At 43.0% G+C, this 17,128-nt stretch overlaps 1 protein-coding gene across 1 annotated transcript; it reads left to right on the forward strand.

Moving 5' to 3' along the window:
- The first annotated feature begins 674 nt into the window (after positions 1 to 674).
- Positions 675 to 11,659, forward strand: mfn2 (mitofusin 2). The gene is made up of 18 exons (XM_062566242.1): positions 675 to 972; positions 2,077 to 2,258; positions 2,609 to 2,744; positions 3,159 to 3,321; positions 3,399 to 3,523; positions 3,823 to 3,931; positions 4,045 to 4,152; positions 4,928 to 5,081; positions 5,396 to 5,463; positions 5,830 to 5,951; positions 6,159 to 6,285; positions 6,480 to 6,584; positions 6,707 to 6,809; positions 6,942 to 7,162; positions 7,794 to 7,949; positions 8,986 to 9,182; positions 9,301 to 9,435; positions 10,008 to 11,659. The coding sequence occupies exons 2-18, from the start codon at positions 2,081 to 2,083 to the stop codon at positions 10,075 to 10,077; spliced, it is 2,277 nt and encodes a 758-aa protein (XP_062422226.1). The 5' UTR covers positions 675 to 972; positions 2,077 to 2,080; the 3' UTR covers positions 10,078 to 11,659.
- Positions 11,660 to 17,128: the final 5,469 nt, after the last annotated feature.

The raw sequence follows: 17,128 nt of genomic DNA on the forward strand, positions 1-17,128 counted from the left end.
TTCCCAGTATGCACAAATGTAGCCGGGCCAACTCTTTCGGAGAGATTTTTGACATGCACCCGATCGCCAGGGAGCAGCGACTTTAACATTGCAGTCATCGGACTTTTTACTGTTATCTGAGGCAATCGTGTAGTCCTCCTCCTCCGAGAAGCCCACTTGTCTGGACAGTGGCTCCTGGTCAGGTTTCAGCTCAAAGAGCAAATCAACAGGCAGACGCTCTTCCATACAGGAATGGTGTATATGGTGCAGTGATGGTGCAGAATAGCCTGTTCCCTCTTGTCTTTCCATTCAGGTTTTGTCTCCTCTTGAAGAGTCTGCAGCATCTGTAGGAGTGTCCTGTTCAGACGCTCAACAGGGGGTGCTATGGGGTATCTCCAGACTGAGCAATTCCTGCCAACTGATGAGGTTTTTGGAAAAGGTGGTTAAATTCCCGCCCTTGATCGTGATGTAGCTTTTCAGGATATCTGAAGCGTGGGATAGAATCATAAAAGATTTCTCAGCAGCCGTTCGACCTGACTTGTTCTTGGTATTCAATTCAATTCATTTTATTTTATATAGCCCAAAATCACAAACTACAAATTAGCCTCAGAGGGCTTTACAGTCTGTACACATGCAACATCCTCTGTCCCCAAACCCTCACCCCTCACAAGAATATGTCTTAAAATGAAAAAGATGATATTTCCGTGTCTTTGTTTTACCGTCTAAGTAAATGGTAACGTTAAAACAAACTTCCACGTGCCAAAAGCTTCCCTGTAATGCGCTGGACCGACTCGACTAGTTAGGGACACTGCAGCTTGTTAGCAAGCCGGAAGTCATTGAGCGACGCCCCCTTAGCCTAGCATGGCTAACATTAGCTACTGACGTCCAGTCGCGCACTCACGTTAGCGGCTAACTAGTTAGCTTGTAGAGATTCGGAAAGCCGAGGGGCGATGATGCTAGCAGATTATTTGTGAGGAACGACCCGTATCCACGGTAAGTCGCTTCCAGAGACCGCTGTCAGTCTTTTCAAGGGTTTCTGGAGTACAGTTACACTGACATTGGCTAACATGCTGCTATTTGAATTGGACTTATCTGGCAGGCTAGGTGATCCGACCCGATTGCAATGCATTGTAATGCTAGTCAGGACCATTACCTAACTATTGATGCTAACACAAAGCAACGGTTGGTGGTCATTTGACAGATATTGGATACATTAGCTACATTCATTAGATGTGTGACGTTTTAAGCTTGACTTCAGACAGCTTGACGACTTGGACCTTGACCGGCTAGCTTGCGCAGATTGTAACGTTGATTACCGCTCACGTCAACTTCATCGATTTCAGATGAATTCCGTCTGTCCCGCTTTTCCACTTTAGTTTGTACCGGTGTGTTACGTTTAGTCGGTTAACGTTTTTAAACCAGTAAACTGCGTCCCCCACACCACGAATACAGAGTTCCCCTCAAACGGAAAGGTCACAGCTGGGTGATGGTCCCCTCGCCACAGACGCACGTAACGTTTAAAAACCCGGTAACGATAGCTGACGTCGCGTTAATAACGTTACTGCTCGTTAGAGGAAGAGGAATCGATTGGGTTTTGTGTTTATTGACACTGTAGGACACTGCTTGAATGTCAGTGCACCTAAAGGATCTGCTGACATTCACGGTAAGAAAGATTAACGTGAAGTAAAATCCGGTTATAAAAATAAGATGTGTGGAAGTAAGATTTAATAAATTGTGTTCACATATAGTATAAAACATGTTAATGTTCGAGTAGGTCCTGAACACATGTGCATGAGTTGTGTGGAATTATTGATAAAACTTTTTATTTTAACTCAAAAACAAAATACTACTTTACTTTACTACTTTTTAGAAGAAATCCAGACATTTTATGAAGAATATAGGCATATAATCAGGTATAAATCGCAGTATAAAAAACATACACATGGGAGTCGCTGTCTCTTTTTTTATTTTTAGCCTTGAATCCAATGATTTAAAGAGTGAGATCAGGCTGTACAATTAACCTTTCTCAGTTGCAGGCTTTGTTCTCACTTGCCAGAATGCTTATATGGGTGTTTTGATCTTTTATCCCCCGTTCAGTGCCATGTCTTTGGTTTTCCCACGACCCAACACCAACGCAGTCCACGGCAAGAAGGATAAGAGACTGATGGCGGAAGTGAATGCATCGCCACTCAAGCATTTTGTCACAGCAAAGAAGAAGATCAACGGGATCTTTGAACAGCTGGGGGTTTACATTAAGGAGAGTGCTTCCTTTCTAGATGGTAACTTCCTTTCTGCATTTGCTCTCTAACCGTGTCACACGTTACACACTCGTCATATGCATCAGTAAGAGACAAGACTTGGTTGGTAAAAGTTAACAGCCTGCATTGCCATTGGTTGCTCTGTGTGAATTAACACAGAAAAAAGCAGTGATTTAGGACTCATGACAGCTCGGCTGCTTAATGCCATGCATGGTTTTACGTCACATTACTGTACAGGCAAAGTCAGCTCAAAATATTATGACACTGGAACATTTTATAACTCTAAACATAAATTAAATGAATAAATGTTTTCCTTCAGAGGATCGCTGCATTTGTCACATTTAAATGTAATCTGGACATCCACATGTTAGAAACTCACAAAAATGAAGAGCTGGATCCAGTCACCACCGAGGAGCAGGTCCAGGAGGTCCGGGGTTACCTCGCCAAGGTGGCAGGCATTGGAGAAGTGCTGGCCCGCAGGCATATGAAGGTGGTCTTCTTTGGGAGGTTTGTAAAACTGCTTTGTTGCTTCTCTGTCACCTTATTAGAACGTTGTTGAGTACAAATGACTTGGTTTTATTGTAAGCACTTTCGGTTAAATTTGTAAATCTTTAAAGGGTCACATATAATGCAAAATGCTTTTAAACGTAAGTATGAGTCAAAGAGCAAAAGAAGATCATCCATTTTTACTCCAGAAAATCTGTGGAAGAAAATGCTAAAAACCAGCAGATCCTGTTCCAGGTGGAACAGTAGAACCACCTCCAGCTAGTTGACCCTGTCCACAACTGGAAGAGAAGAATAAAGTGCCTTTTTTGACAGCATGTCCAATTAGTCTAGTACTGCAGTTGTAGAAACTGCAGGTACATTGATGAACCTTAAAATGTAGCTTTGTTAAGCCTGCATGTTGTTTTCTCTTTATAGGACCAGTAATGGGAAGAGCTCTGTGATCAATGCCATGCTATGTGACAAGGTGCTGCCAAGTGGAATAGGACACACTACCAATTGCTTCCTGAGGGTGGAGGGCACCGATGGCAATGAGGCTTTCCTTCTCACCGAAGGCTCCGAGGAGAGGAAGAGCATAAAGGTTAGCAAGGCTCACTGATTGTAGCTCCACTACTACAGTGGGTAGGAGTTAAATGTAGGTCGTTGCTGTGCTTACAGACTGTGAACCAGCTGGCGCACGCTCTGCACCAGGACGAGGACCTGGACGCCGGCAGCTTGGTCTGTGTCATGTGGCCTAAAGCCAAGTGTGCTCTGCTCCGGGATGATCTGGTGTTGGTGGACAGGTTAGATTCACGTTAATAATCTTTAAGCAACAAATATGTGCTCACCTTCTTCTAACATACAAATGGTAAATGGACTGTAAAGCCCTTTTTTGTTGTCTTCCAATCCCTCAAAGGGCTTTAACACTTTGTGTCATCATTTACACACTGATGACAGGCCCCTCTTATTATGCTTATGCTAATGTGGGATAAGCTCTATGTAATGAGCGTAATTTGACGTACAAACCTTTTTTGTATATTTCCTTTCACTTTTCTCTTGCTTAATTTAGCCACCATGCTCTATTTTCTGTTTACCCCTCCAGCCCAGGTATTGATGTTACCACAGAACTGGACAGCTGGATCGACAAATTCTGCCTGGATGCCGATGTATTTGTTCTCGTGGCGAACTCTGAGTCCACACTGATGCAGACGGTGAGACTCTTATATGCGACATACTCTTCAGAGCGGTCATATGATGAGGCAGTGGAATCATGTGACACTGCTTTTACACGTTTGAAGTATTGTGAACGACTTTTTTCCTACAGGAGAAGTCTTTCTTTCACAAGGTCAATGAGCGTCTCTCCAGTCCCAACATTTTCATCCTTAACAACCGCTGGGACGCCTCAGCCTCTGAGCCTGAATACATGGAGGAGGTTAGTCAGCTGACAAAACACACACCTGTAGGTTGTATGCATAAACCAACCACTTTGGCTACTCGGACACAACATGCCAGTTGACCTTGGCTTCAGACTAAGACAACCTACAAAAGGTTCACCCGGTATCCCGATTTCAAATCGCCTTACGCTATGAACAACGTTCAACAAACTGACCAACACAGTCTACCTGACAAACTGAACTCACTGACTCACTTTCATAAAATCATCTTTAGAAGCTGATCCAGCCGTATTCATATGGTCATTTTTATCACGCTGTTGCACGCATTAGGAAATATATGCAAACCCAATTCAGTTGAAGTTTGTTTCTGGGTCATTCACAGGTTCTTGAATGATACCGGTTGTACGTACATATGTATGTGGGCAGCTTGGTGGCTCAGTGGTCACCGTTGTAGCTTGTCAATATGGTTCAACAAAGTAGGGCTTTCGGATATTCGCTTAAAAAACCCACATATTCGAATATCTGGTTTAGACACAATAGACACGTCAATGACAGGACAAATGAATACAACGAGACATGGAAACGGCAAACAATCAAACCAGTGTTTGAAGCTGCTGTAGCTTCTAGTCTTATTTTATTCATGCAATATAAAGTCAGTACAGTAGCCCCCCCCCCCCGCAAAGCAGACGGTTGTGCCCCTGCTGCTGTTTTTTGTTTTTTATCATTCGAATAGTTATTTTTAACAACAATTCAAATATAGAGTATTCGTTGACAGCCCTACAACAAAGTGTGTTGTTGTTGTTGTTGTGTCAGGTCCGCAGGCAGCATATGGACCGATGCACCAATTTCCTGGTGGACGAGCTCGGCCTGGTGGACCGAGCCCAGGCCAGTGACCGCATCTTCTTTGTCTCTGCCAAAGAAGTGCTTCAGGCTCGTGTACAGAAGGCCCAAGGAATGCCTGAAGCAGGTGGGGATGTTAGTCACAGTCCATCCTGATGTCATGGAAACGTTTACATTTGACGTGATGAAAGGTTTGGTGATAGAAGTTTCATAGATATCTTAATGTTATTCATCCATCAGATTTCAACTGAATTTCAATGAATCTTGTAATAACCATACAATGATATAGTATCCAAACCATCTTTCAGTTAGTAATTAGTTAATTAGTCTGGAGTGACTTATGTATAGATTATACCTACTATTGGTTTAATAACACACATAAATGTGTGGGAAAATATTCTCCTGTTCTCTTCATTACTTCATGTCATTGTCCTGTTTCAGGTGGAGCTCTTGCTGAGGGATTCCAAGCCCGAATGTTTGAGTTCCAGAACTTCGAGAGGCGATTTGAGGTATGTACCAATTCTGAATGTGATTTTAATGGATTAAGGAATAAAGTCATGCATATGATGTCCATGACACTGCAGCATTGTGCTAAAGCAGAACACGTCCTGGGCCATTGTCATTGGCCACAGAGAGGAATTGGCTGGGATGACAAACTAATATATTGTCCTACATTTGATTTCTTCTTTAAAAACTTCTGATGCTGTTTTGTATTTCTCAACACTTTCTAACTGATTAATTGTGGTATGTTATTTATTGCGTAAAGTAAAAAAAACCTCCAGTTATCAGACGTTGTGGAGTTGTGGAGTCAGACAACCCGTTTGTTGGTTTTAAGTGTGTGTCTGCATTGTGCGCCTCCCTGCTGCTGTGTGTAGGAGTGCATCTCCCAGTCAGCGGTGAAGACCAAGTTTGAGCAGCACACAGTGAGGGCCAAACAGATCTCTGAAGCCCTGCGCCGCATTATGGATTCTGTACACATTGCTGCACAAGAGCAGAGGTGTGTTGGCTATTAAAAAGTACATTTTACAAGTAGGCTACATGGATTGAGACTGTAGGAAAACACATGTGAACATCTGCCATCAGAATTTATACTTTCACCCATAGATGGGCTAATTGGATACATTTTTAAAAACCGTTTTGGAACAAAGACACAATCTTCAATGTGCAGTGTTGTCAAATAGCAATCTGATGTCTCTGTTGGAAGGATCTACTGCCTTGAGACCAAAGAGGACCGTCAGGACCGATTGGAGTTCATAGACAAGCAGCTGGACTTGTTGAGCATGGACTGTAAAGCCAAGATCAAGAAGATCACTGAGGAGGTGGAGAGACAGGTAAACATCAAAATGACATCATACACTGGCCTTTGTAGGAGCTGCATTAGTGGCTCTAAATTAACAGCTGGGCTTTAGTTCCTCAATTTCTATATAATCTCATTATTTCCTCACTTATAAAATAAAAGTAAAAGCTTATTTAGTCAAAAAGGAACCCTTAAATATCAAGACTGCTTCTGTCTGCTCCTTTTCAGGTGTCCAATGCCATGTCAGAGGAGATCAGGAAGCTGCATGTGCTGGTGGATGACTACCACATGGACTTCCACCCATCTCCAGTGGTGCTCAAGGTCTACAAGAATGTGAGTTTGACTTTTGGCTTAATGTGAGCTTAACGCACCCCCTAAAAGGAAATGAGTGCACCGATTTAGTGTGAAGAAACAGCATCAGCAGTGGATGTTACAGTTGTGGTTGTTTGCTTTAGGAGCTCCATCGGCACATAGAGATGGGTCTGGGCAAGAACATGTCGGAGAGATGTTCCACTTCCATCACCAGTGCTCTGCAGGCCACACAGACGGACATGATCGGTATGACAACCATTCCCCTGTATTTACTGCACAGTATGAGCACAACGCATGTCACCCTCCCTACAACTACGTGTCACCAAGATCGGTGTTAAGTTGTAACTGAATTTCTTCTCTGGATTCTTGTTTGTGCAGATGGGCTGAAGCCTCTGCTGCCCAACCTGGTCAGAGAGCAGGTGGACAAGCTGGTTCCTCGTCAGTGCTTCAACCTCAGTTATGACCTCGCCTGTGACAAGCTTTGCAGTGACTTTCAGGAGGACATCAGCTTCCACTTCTCCCTGGGCTGGACCATGCTGGTCAACCGCTTCCTTGGTCCCAAGAACACGCGGCGGGCCCTAATGGGCTACAGCGACCAGGTGAGACCTGCAGGGACATGACCGCTCTATCCCACATGCTCGAGACCACACCTGGAGTATCCACCTGGCATCGCTTCTCGGATGGGATCAGATCCCTCAGAACTGCTGTCACTTCTGCCCATAACGTAACCCAATCATATCTCAACACCAACATATTTTTCATGTCATCTAGAACTGTAAAATGCTAAATAAGCAGGTATCCTCAATAAGGATGACTTGATACATGCTATAATACCTATGTTAAGCATGAGAGCATCTTTTATATGTACTCCATATTATGGCTGTGGACTGTTCCTCCCTTTCTCCACCTGTGAAGCCAAATGTTCCATGACAAATGCTACTGCTTTAATTCATTAGCTATATCAGCTAGTATTTCCTGGGACAATAATTATCATGACTATTCATGTTGACATCACTAGTTTAAATACAAAAATGTATTATTTATTTAAATGTAATATGTACAAACTAAACTAAAAACTAAAACTGTTGGATAATGCAGTGACAAATTGGTACAACCGGGTTTAACTTTGCATTGACACAGAAACGTGAACAGAAAGGTGTATGTAAAAGTCCTGCTTTACTCTTAATTCCTAGAAGCATTGAAGTCTGAGTCCCTGTGTTCTCCCTGCAGGTCCCTCGACCAATGGCCCTGACTCCAGTCAGCAGCAGCATGCCTCCATTCCCTCAGAGCTCTGTGACCCAGGAGGAGCTAATGGTCTCCATGGTGACTGGTCTTGCTTCCCTCACTTCCCGTACCTCCATGGGTGTCCTTGTGGTTGGTGGCGTGGTAAGGAGACACACATCAACACTAACAGCCTTTGTAATATGTGTGTAATATATATACCGTGTTTTCGCGACTATAAGGCGCACCTTCAATGAATCGCCGATTTTAGAACTATTTTCATGTAGGGCGCACTGGATTATAAGGCGCATAGAATAGAACAGTGGTTCTCAACTTGTCTGGCTCCGGGACCCACCTTTACCCCTTAATGACGAGCCGCGACCCAATTCGACCGGTCAACGGGGGGGGGGGGGGGGGGGGGTGCTTCCGCGTTCGCTGGCGGCGTCGACGGGTCGCGTTCTAATTGCCGCGCTAACTGAAAACATTGACGGACGAGCCGGAAAAACACCGACACTCTGCTGCATTAGAGAAGTCCCTGCAGTAAAACGTTTGACTGGGGCTGCGTTGTGCATCCACTAGATCGGGCTGTGCTAAATCAAACGTTGAAAACTCTTCACTCTCCCATTAACGTTGTTCAAACGTTAATGGGAGAAACAGGCTACTGTCGGCCGAACAAAAACACACCATCGCTCTCCAAAACAACAACAATCCCCGTGTCCCCATAGGTGGCACTAAGATGAGTGACGTCACATTGTGCGCCCTTCACTGAACATCCCAAAACTCTGTAAAGTGCAACGCCGCTCCAGAACATGAAAACACAGTCCGTTACAATACGCTGTTGGAGCTGGAATTACCGCGGCTGCTGGCTCCAGACTTTCCCTCCAATGGATCCTCGTTAACCAGTATGGATCAACCAATTGATCCATATATCTGGCGCTCCGGATTATAAGACGCATGCGTCGTTTTTTTAGAAAAAAAATGATTTTAAGCCTTATAGTCGCGAAAATACGGTACACATTTAATTCCATAATACAGAACCTTCTTTTATTATTATTATTATTACTCTATGTTCTTACCCTCAGCCTTTGTACACCAGTTTAACCCGTCATCCAACAGTCATCTTAACGGAGCTGGATCAGCCTCAGAGTGTGTAGATATCAGAGGCATCACGGTACCTACAGCTCTGTTGGTGTGTGTGCAGGTGTGGAAGGCAGTGGGCTGGCGTCTGATCGCCCTGTCAGTGGGTCTGTACGGACTCCTGTACATCTACGAGCGGCTCACCTGGACCACAAGGGCCAAGGAGAGAGCCTTCAAGAGACAGTTTGTGGACTATGCTAGCGAGAAGCTTCAGCTCATAGTCAGTTACACTGGATCCAACTGCAGCCACCAAGTCCAGCAGTAAGCAACGATAATGCGTATTATTTAATGATTTGCTAACAAGTTCAGACTCTTAAATACAGAAAGATGAATGGAGTCTTGTAGTCTTAGAATGTGTCCCTTCTTTCTCTGGTTAAAGGGAGTTAGCAGGTGTTTTTGCGCAGCTGTGCCAGCAAGTGGATGTCACCCGTCAGAACCTGGAGGAGGAGATCACTGACATGAACAGCAAGATCGAGCTCCTGGACGGCCTGCAGAGCAAAGCTAAGCTGCTGCGGTAAGAACCTCACATCAACCGTACCTGTTCACAGGGCCATACTTGGACTTATACATTCTGCTGCCAAATCCTTTTGAATTAACATTAACATTCGTTTTAGGGCTGCAACAACAAATCGATAAAATCAATAAAAATCGCAATTATTCCGTCACTCAATACATTTCAAAAGAGCGAGCCGACATAAAGGAAAGAGCAGCCAGCAGCCGGCGAGTCACATGACGCAGGCAAAGACGTCTGTTTGAGTTGAGTCGTCCAAGGTGTGGGAGCATTTCACGTTAAATAAACTAACAAAAGCGTGTCAATGTTAACGTAACATGGCACAAGAGCACCACGTTGTCCCGTTTTGACGTGAGGGACGTAAGGAGCCTGTTTACGCGTCATTTGGTGTCATACATGTCGTCCCATTTGGGTTCTTGTTGACAAATATATGTATGCGTTGTACTTCTTAATGCTGTCATGTACGGTAGTCTAGTCACTCTGGGCTCACTTGTTTAATTACACGGCACAGCTTTTGCGGTGTCATACATAAAGATCTTATAAGTGTATATATATGTATGTATTTGTGTTGTTAGGAACAAAGCGGGATGGCTGGACAGCGAGCTCAACATGTTCACCCAGCAGTACCTCCACCACAGCAAGTGAGCCGCACTGACAAACCACCGGAGGGACACTGCCCTCCTGCTGACACACTTGTGTTTGGTGAACTTGATTAGAGGAAATCTTGCACAATGTTGTGTACATAGGAGGAGGAATGGAAGGTTGTTTGTCTGGAGGAGTTACCGGCTGGTTGTGACATGGATACATGGAGCGGAGTGGGACTCGTGTGCTCTGCTGGTCACATGGTGACACAAGGAAGACTGAAAGTGAATTAGCTATTTGATAGGTCACAACATAATGTTCAGTGGTGGTAATATTTAAGTGAGCATAAAGCTGAGGTCACCAGCTGTAGTACAGTCCCAGCTCCCCATGCATCTTCATTATAACCAGAACCTGACGCCAATTAACTCTTCCAAGTCAACTCCTGTTGGTTTTTAATCTATACGCTTAGAACACTGGGCAAGTGCCATAAGGGACAATGCAACAGGATTTATTCCTCCAGTTGCAGTGTTGTCACATTTTTCCTTTCAGGAGGCGAGAAGGAAAGCTGCTTTTCACTGTTTGACGCTTAGCTCTTTGAGAACCGAACCAGAAACCTTAACTGTAGACCATTTGTGAAGTGCATTTCCTTTATTGTTCTCTGAGAGTAAACCTACATCTTTATTTTTTGGGTAGTAAAGTAATTTAATATATTTTAGCTTGTTAAACAACAAAGGAGACCATTAAAGTATCTTAAATGTTAACTTAAAGGCCAATGAGGGTAGACGATGCACAGAGGAATGAGATGTATTCACACACTGCTGATTCTCTGATGAATGAGATGAACGAGTTGTAACGTTTGGCATAGCTACACATTACAAGGAACTGACTTCAACATCTTCCTGGGTTGCTGTTTTTAAAACGTTAGAGCCTATCAGCGTACGGGTTATTTGGGAGTCCCTCAGAAAGCTCTGGAATGAATGTCCCATAGCAGAAATCCTGAGTGAAGAGAAATGTGTTTCTGTAAAACAACAGATTTCATATCATTATGACATCAAATCTGAATCAATCTAAATAGTTTGGTCTCTGCTCTGACGCGTGAGTCCGGTCCGCTGGGACAAAATCAGTACATTTTCCAATTGAAAGGGCTCTCACTGACCACAACCATCGTTATTGTCTCCATACATATCTAATAAAGGCTCTGTTTCTAAAGCAAACATTTGGATGAGATGGAAGCGTCTGGGGACTCCTCACGACTAGTTGGACTTGCACTGAATGCAGATGTAGACCAGGCGCCGTGGCCTTCTTGCTCTCCGGCTCTTTCCATATAGATTCCACTTTAAAGCCAAGAACTATTCATTTGAACACATGTGTCTAGCGTGTTGAGGTCTCAGTTGGGCCATCCTGTAGATTACATCCATACACTGTGTCCTGCCAAGTGAGCAGAAGGCTGTCGTACCACCTGGTTAGTTAAAATATGCACTTTATCAATTTCCTGTTTTTTGAATTAATTTTCCTTCCATAAAGTAGTTGTGTTTGGCTTGAGGAAGTGAAGGTACCTGCATGCAGTGGCTATTGTAGTTTGTTGTCCAGTTAAATGTCCAAATGTATGTATGTATGAATGTAAAAATAAAGACATCATGCAAGAGAGCAGAATATTGAGCATTTTTTAAATGATTTTAAAGAAGGGCCAGAACTAAGTTCTAATTTAAGCTGGTTAACTCACCGTATTTGTATATCTATTACACTGCATGTTATCCACCCAACACACAATTACACCAGTCATAACTAACATTCACACACAACCTGTGTGGCAAATATTTAGGGTGAAGAGTCTTGAACACATGGGCATGGAAACTAGTGGAGCTGGGATCAAACCATTGATTCATCCAAGGACAACACAACTCTCCACTAAGCCACAGCCTCGACTTTTTCAGGTGTTTCAGATTTGTGACGGTGCTGTTGGATACCAGAGCAATTCCATCCATAGAGACTGTATCACGTGACCGCTGACTTCCAAGGCGCTCTGGGCCTATCATCATAACTTCCGTTTTTTCCGAGTTTAACATCAGGAAGTTGGAGGTCATCTGAGTTTTGATGTCTCTAAGACAGTCCTGAAGTCTAACAAGTTGGTTGGTGTCTTCTGGCTTGATCGATGGATACAGTTGAGTATCGTCTGCATAACAATGGAAGTTTATGCAGTGTTTTCTGATAACGTCGCCCAAAGGAAGCATGTACAGGGTAAATAAAATCGGTCCAAGCACAGAACCTTGTGGGACTCCGTGACCAACATTGGTGGTCCTCGATGATTCACCGTTCACAAACACAAACTGGGATCGATCCGATAAACAAGATTTAAACTGCTGAGTGCGTTTCTGTGCTGTGATGCACTCGAAATTCTGACTGGAAATCCTCGAACAAAGCATTGTTTTGTAGAAAGTCACATAATTGATTCGTGACAGATTTCTCAAGGATCTTAGCGAGGAAGGGAAGATTAGAGATGGATCTGTAGTTAGCCAACACCTCTGGAGCTAGAGTAGGTTTCTTAAGAAGAGGTTTAATTATAATTATTAATTTAATTATAATTATATTAATGAGATTGATACCATGATAGTGTAGCGTGTCTGAAGTTCCAAAATGTATATGGTTCTGTTACTGGTAGTGTTGCTTGGGCCAGTGTTGGGGTGCCGCCCCTTCCGGGGTTTTTGGCGCGAATGTGGCGGGTCGGATGTGCTGGAAGACCTGTGTTTGGTTGGTGTGAAGCAGAATAAACCCAATTCATCATAAACCTGGCTCCTTATTGACACGGAACGCTACAATAGTGACAGCGGGAGCAGTGGTCAGCAGGTACACGGTCCAGGTAGAACCACAATCTATGAAAACCTATGAGGCGAGAAAGCACAAACACTCTGTGGAAGAAACAAAGTTATTGATGTGCAGTAGTGAGAGGTGAATTCTAAAAAGGTTCTGTATATTTATGCCAGCAGGTGGCGGTATGACATCACTGATCACATCAGTAAAACCCATGTGGTCGGTTTATTGCAAACTTAAACTGATCCAAGTTGACCACATTTCAACCTGGTTCAAGTTCCTTGAAATGGGTTCATTTGTACCTTCCATCATCCTCATTTATTGGGTTTCTAAGAAAGGCACCTTCAGTTCAAGTTGTTCATTCACGAAAACTGGAAATCTGTTTCTCCCATATTTCTAAATGTTCATGTACAATGGGACTGTTGAATATAGTTGAATATATTTCGCTTTAGACCTGCACAACTATTAGTGATTATTGACTGAGTACATTCAAGTACTGCCACTCCTTCCACTTTGTGTTTGCTGCAACAATCTGCTTGTCAGTTTATTTCAGGCAATATTTTTTGGTACAAATATTTAGTACAATCCACCAGTGCAGTAGAAATATTTTAGATTGTCCTTAATTTTGCATTTATTTTCTATTCATTTTTTAAATTCTATTTAGTTGAAATAATAAAATGAAATAAAGTCCACTGATTTATTTGCTAGTTTTACAATAATAAGGAATCCCTGTTTAACTTCGCAAAAGTTCACTTCTGTTGTATTTCATTTTAAATCAGTTATTTCTGGTGAACAATCTGTAATCAAAGTAATCAGAGTATTTAAGAGGATGTCATGTTTTTGCAATGTGGTTTTCTAATGATTGATATTAATGGATTACATTTGTAATCAAAATGAAAAAACAAAATGATAGTGTTCAATCTGAGAAGACAAAATGTCCTCAAAATGTGGTCTTTCATTTCTTCACATCCCTTCACAAAGAAGCTCATTTACAGACCTACGGGGGATTTGGGGATCCAACTACACTGATGACGTGGGTCAGATACATTACAAGCTTTTTCACGGCACTCACTCAGTTTAACTTGTGTCATTTGTTTTCAGGACTGACACTTCTTAAAAAATCTGGAGGATGGGCTGGCCCTGCCTCCAGAGCACCCTGTGGATTGGCTCACACTCCGGCCATTTCAGCCAATCAGAGATGGAGGACACCTTTTTGCTCCCTCTGACTTTGTCCATAGAGGTTTGTGTTGGGGGAAGTGGTGCTGAGGTAAGGCGGGGGTACGGGTACTCTGTAGAGGTAAGGCGGGGGTACGGGTACCCTGTAGAGGTAAGGCGGGGGTACCCTGTAGAGGTAAGGCGGGGGTACGGGTACCCTGTAGAGGTAAGGCGGGGGTATGGGTACCCTGTAGAGGTAAGGCTGGGGTACCCTGTAGAGGTAAGGCGGGGGTACGGGTACCCTGTAGAGGTAAGGCGGGGGTATGGGTACCCTGTAGAGGTAAGGCTGGGGTACCCTGTAGAGGTAAGGCGGGGGTACGGGTACCCTGTAGAGGTAAGGCTGGGGTACCCTGTAGAGGTAAGGCTGGGGTACCCTGTAGAGGTAAGGCGGGGGTACCCTGTAGAGGTAAGGCTGGGGTACCCTGTAGAGGTAAGGCGGGGGTACCCTGTAGAGGTAAGGCTGGGGTACCCTGTAGAGGTAAGGCGGGGGTACCCTGTAGAGGTAAGGCGGGGGTACCCTGAACATACATTCACTCACACACTAGGTTGTGGCTTGTTGCCACCAATGCATTTCTATTACTTTTGGAGAAGAGTCAGGCCTTTTCCTTTCCACAGTGTTGAACTAGGCCTGATTTGATTGTACTTTGCTTATTTTGTTTGGCACAACCCCCACAGTTCACAATTGAATTAATTGTATGATACATTGCAGTAAAACAAGTTAAGAAATCTATCCAACTAGAGATTATTTATAATGCAAAGACAGTTTAGTCTTTAATTTGAAACACACATTTATCTGTATATGGAGACTGTATTTGGGATTTACTTCACATTCTTTTGTTGGTCAATAGGCCTTTTTTTATGTTGTATCAACATCGTTTCCCCCCTTATTGTGAAATATTATTTCATACATTTAGGATATTTCTGGAAAAGACCTCATGTTTGGGTTCATCTTGAAAAGTTGTAGAAATCATTCAATTGAAACAAAAAACGAGAAACAGGACTCTGGGGACATTGAAAGATTAAGACGCTTTAAGGAACTGACACGAGTCCAAGGCCTGATAGCTAGCTTTAAGCTAAGCTAATGTCCAAAAATCAGAGACAATGATTAGAGACCAGGACAGGTAGACTTTAAATCTTTGCAGTTATTCATCTTAACATCCCCTTTAATACACATCATGTTGATGTGTTGATTACCTTTTTTTTCATCTTTGTTTCTAATTCATGGCCAAACTGTAGACCTATTGTTATTACTATTAGTATTAATGATTATTTGCAGACAACATGACCACAGCAACGACATAGAATTGAATTAAATGAAATGAAAAACCTTGAAGTTAATTGATATAATGCAAACAGTGTCCCCGATGGATCGCGTGCAGACTGGAGATGTTATTCAACCCCTCAGCATCATCATGACATCCACTTTTACTCCTGTGAAGAATTGCTCAATGAATGGCCACTTCAGACAGCTATTTACAAAAATAAATGCATCTTGCATGGTGGATCCGTGCTGCTCGATCAACAAAATGGCAACATTGATCCCAGAGGTGGCTCTCAGCCTCATGAAGGTCCCATGCTCTGCTGGCCTGTGAGCCCGTCTTGTTCTCGCTGTAATTGCCTGTGAAGAAACAAGTTAGCGATGCTGCCACAGAACAGTAAAAAATATCTCACCATAAGAAATTAGCTATGTTTCCAGTGGCATCTTTAACATTCAGAAATCTTTGACTTTATTTTTGTATTAGTCACTGGGCAGTATGAATGATCTATATCTCTCCTCTTTGGTAAAACCGTCCAATTGAATTGCTGATTTGACAGCTTGGAACATTTCTAATTTAGCAGATGTCTCAGTGCCTCCGTCCTTGTGGGGTCATGTTGCTGAGCCCTTCAGGGTAAACTCACAGCCTCACACATCAGGCCTGGCTTCACATCTGCTGTGAAACCCCACAACCTGCAAACTGAACGTTTCTCCACTGTGTATCTAATGCCTACACATCTCCATTACAAACACACACACACACACACACAGACAACTGGAAAAAGTACAGGGAAATTGTATGGAAATCATTCCTGTCATTTTAAATTGGATTAGCGTTTAAACTAACATTTGTGTATCGCTTGTCTTTCAAGACCTGTGTGCTTTCTGATGGTAAAAGGGATTGCCACAACTTCAGCAGCATAATGCTCAAAGGGTAGTGTACATACATTGGGACATATGTACAATAAAGAGGAGAAGAAAAAGAATAACAGGAGACTCAGGTTTTACTGCTTTCAGATACAAACAAAACTACAACAATTGTGTTTGTCAAAATGCAACATTTACAGTTTAGGCCTTGACTAGACCAGGGTCCATGTATCACAATCCAATTTTGTGGGTTTAAAAAAACACATACATGTACTATTCTTTAAGTTTATTTCAATTTCAATTAAATTGTTTTATTTTAGGCATCAAACATCACAATTTGCCTCAGATGGCTTAAGTGTATTTATTGGTATTTTTTGGAATATAGTTTCTTCAGGGCAAACACCTTGTTGTTTAGAACAGACTGGCCTGTGGGGTGAAGTGGTGCATTGTGGGGCATCAGACGATCACTTCATGGCTTAGTCCCCAAGATCGATTAAGTGAAACCAATTGTCACACTACGCGTTAGTGGGGGCTGCTTCTCTCATGTGTCTCACACAGACTTTATCTGTAACTTCATAATACAGAAACAAGTAAGCCGTCTATCACATGATGTCGAGGCATGTCAGTGAGGACATGTGGACAGACAAAACACTGCTGGCAGAGCACCTGAGGTCACGCTAACGTACAGGAGGTCACATTATCCAGCCCCTACAGATAGTTACAGGAGAAAATGGTGTCATTTCATGGATTAAACTATTTTTGTTGCTCTTTAATTATCCTGTAAATCATCTGGCAACCCGTGTCTTCTTGTTCCCCGTATCTATATTTTTGTAAAGAAGTCTATTAAATCATTGGCTGTTTAATCTCCATGTCAAACATTAGGATGATGTATGGCCCCACCTGTTGAAGAATGTCACACCAGTGTTAAAGGACACAACAACTAAAAGGATTTAGACTCAAGCTGAGATA

This window comes from Pungitius pungitius, chromosome 1 (genome assembly GCF_949316345.1).
Source record: "Pungitius pungitius chromosome 1, fPunPun2.1, whole genome shotgun sequence".
Lineage (NCBI taxonomy): Eukaryota > Metazoa > Chordata > Actinopteri > Perciformes > Gasterosteidae > Pungitius > Pungitius pungitius.

What these genes read in the sequence shown, in the direction of transcription:
- mfn2 (XM_062566242.1), top strand. Translation starts at nt 2,081, where the DNA reads ATGTCTTTGGTTTTCCCACGACCCAACACCAACGCAGTCCACGGCAAG. An exon ending in AAGGTGGTCTTCTTTGGGAG is followed by an intron (nt 2,745 to 3,158) that starts GTTTGTAAAACT and finishes TTCTCTTTATAG; the next exon opens with GACCAGTAATGGGAAGAGCT. An exon ending in CACACAGACGGACATGATCG is followed by an intron (nt 6,810 to 6,941) that starts GTATGACAACCA and finishes TTGTTTGTGCAG; the next exon opens with ATGGGCTGAAGCCTCTGCTG.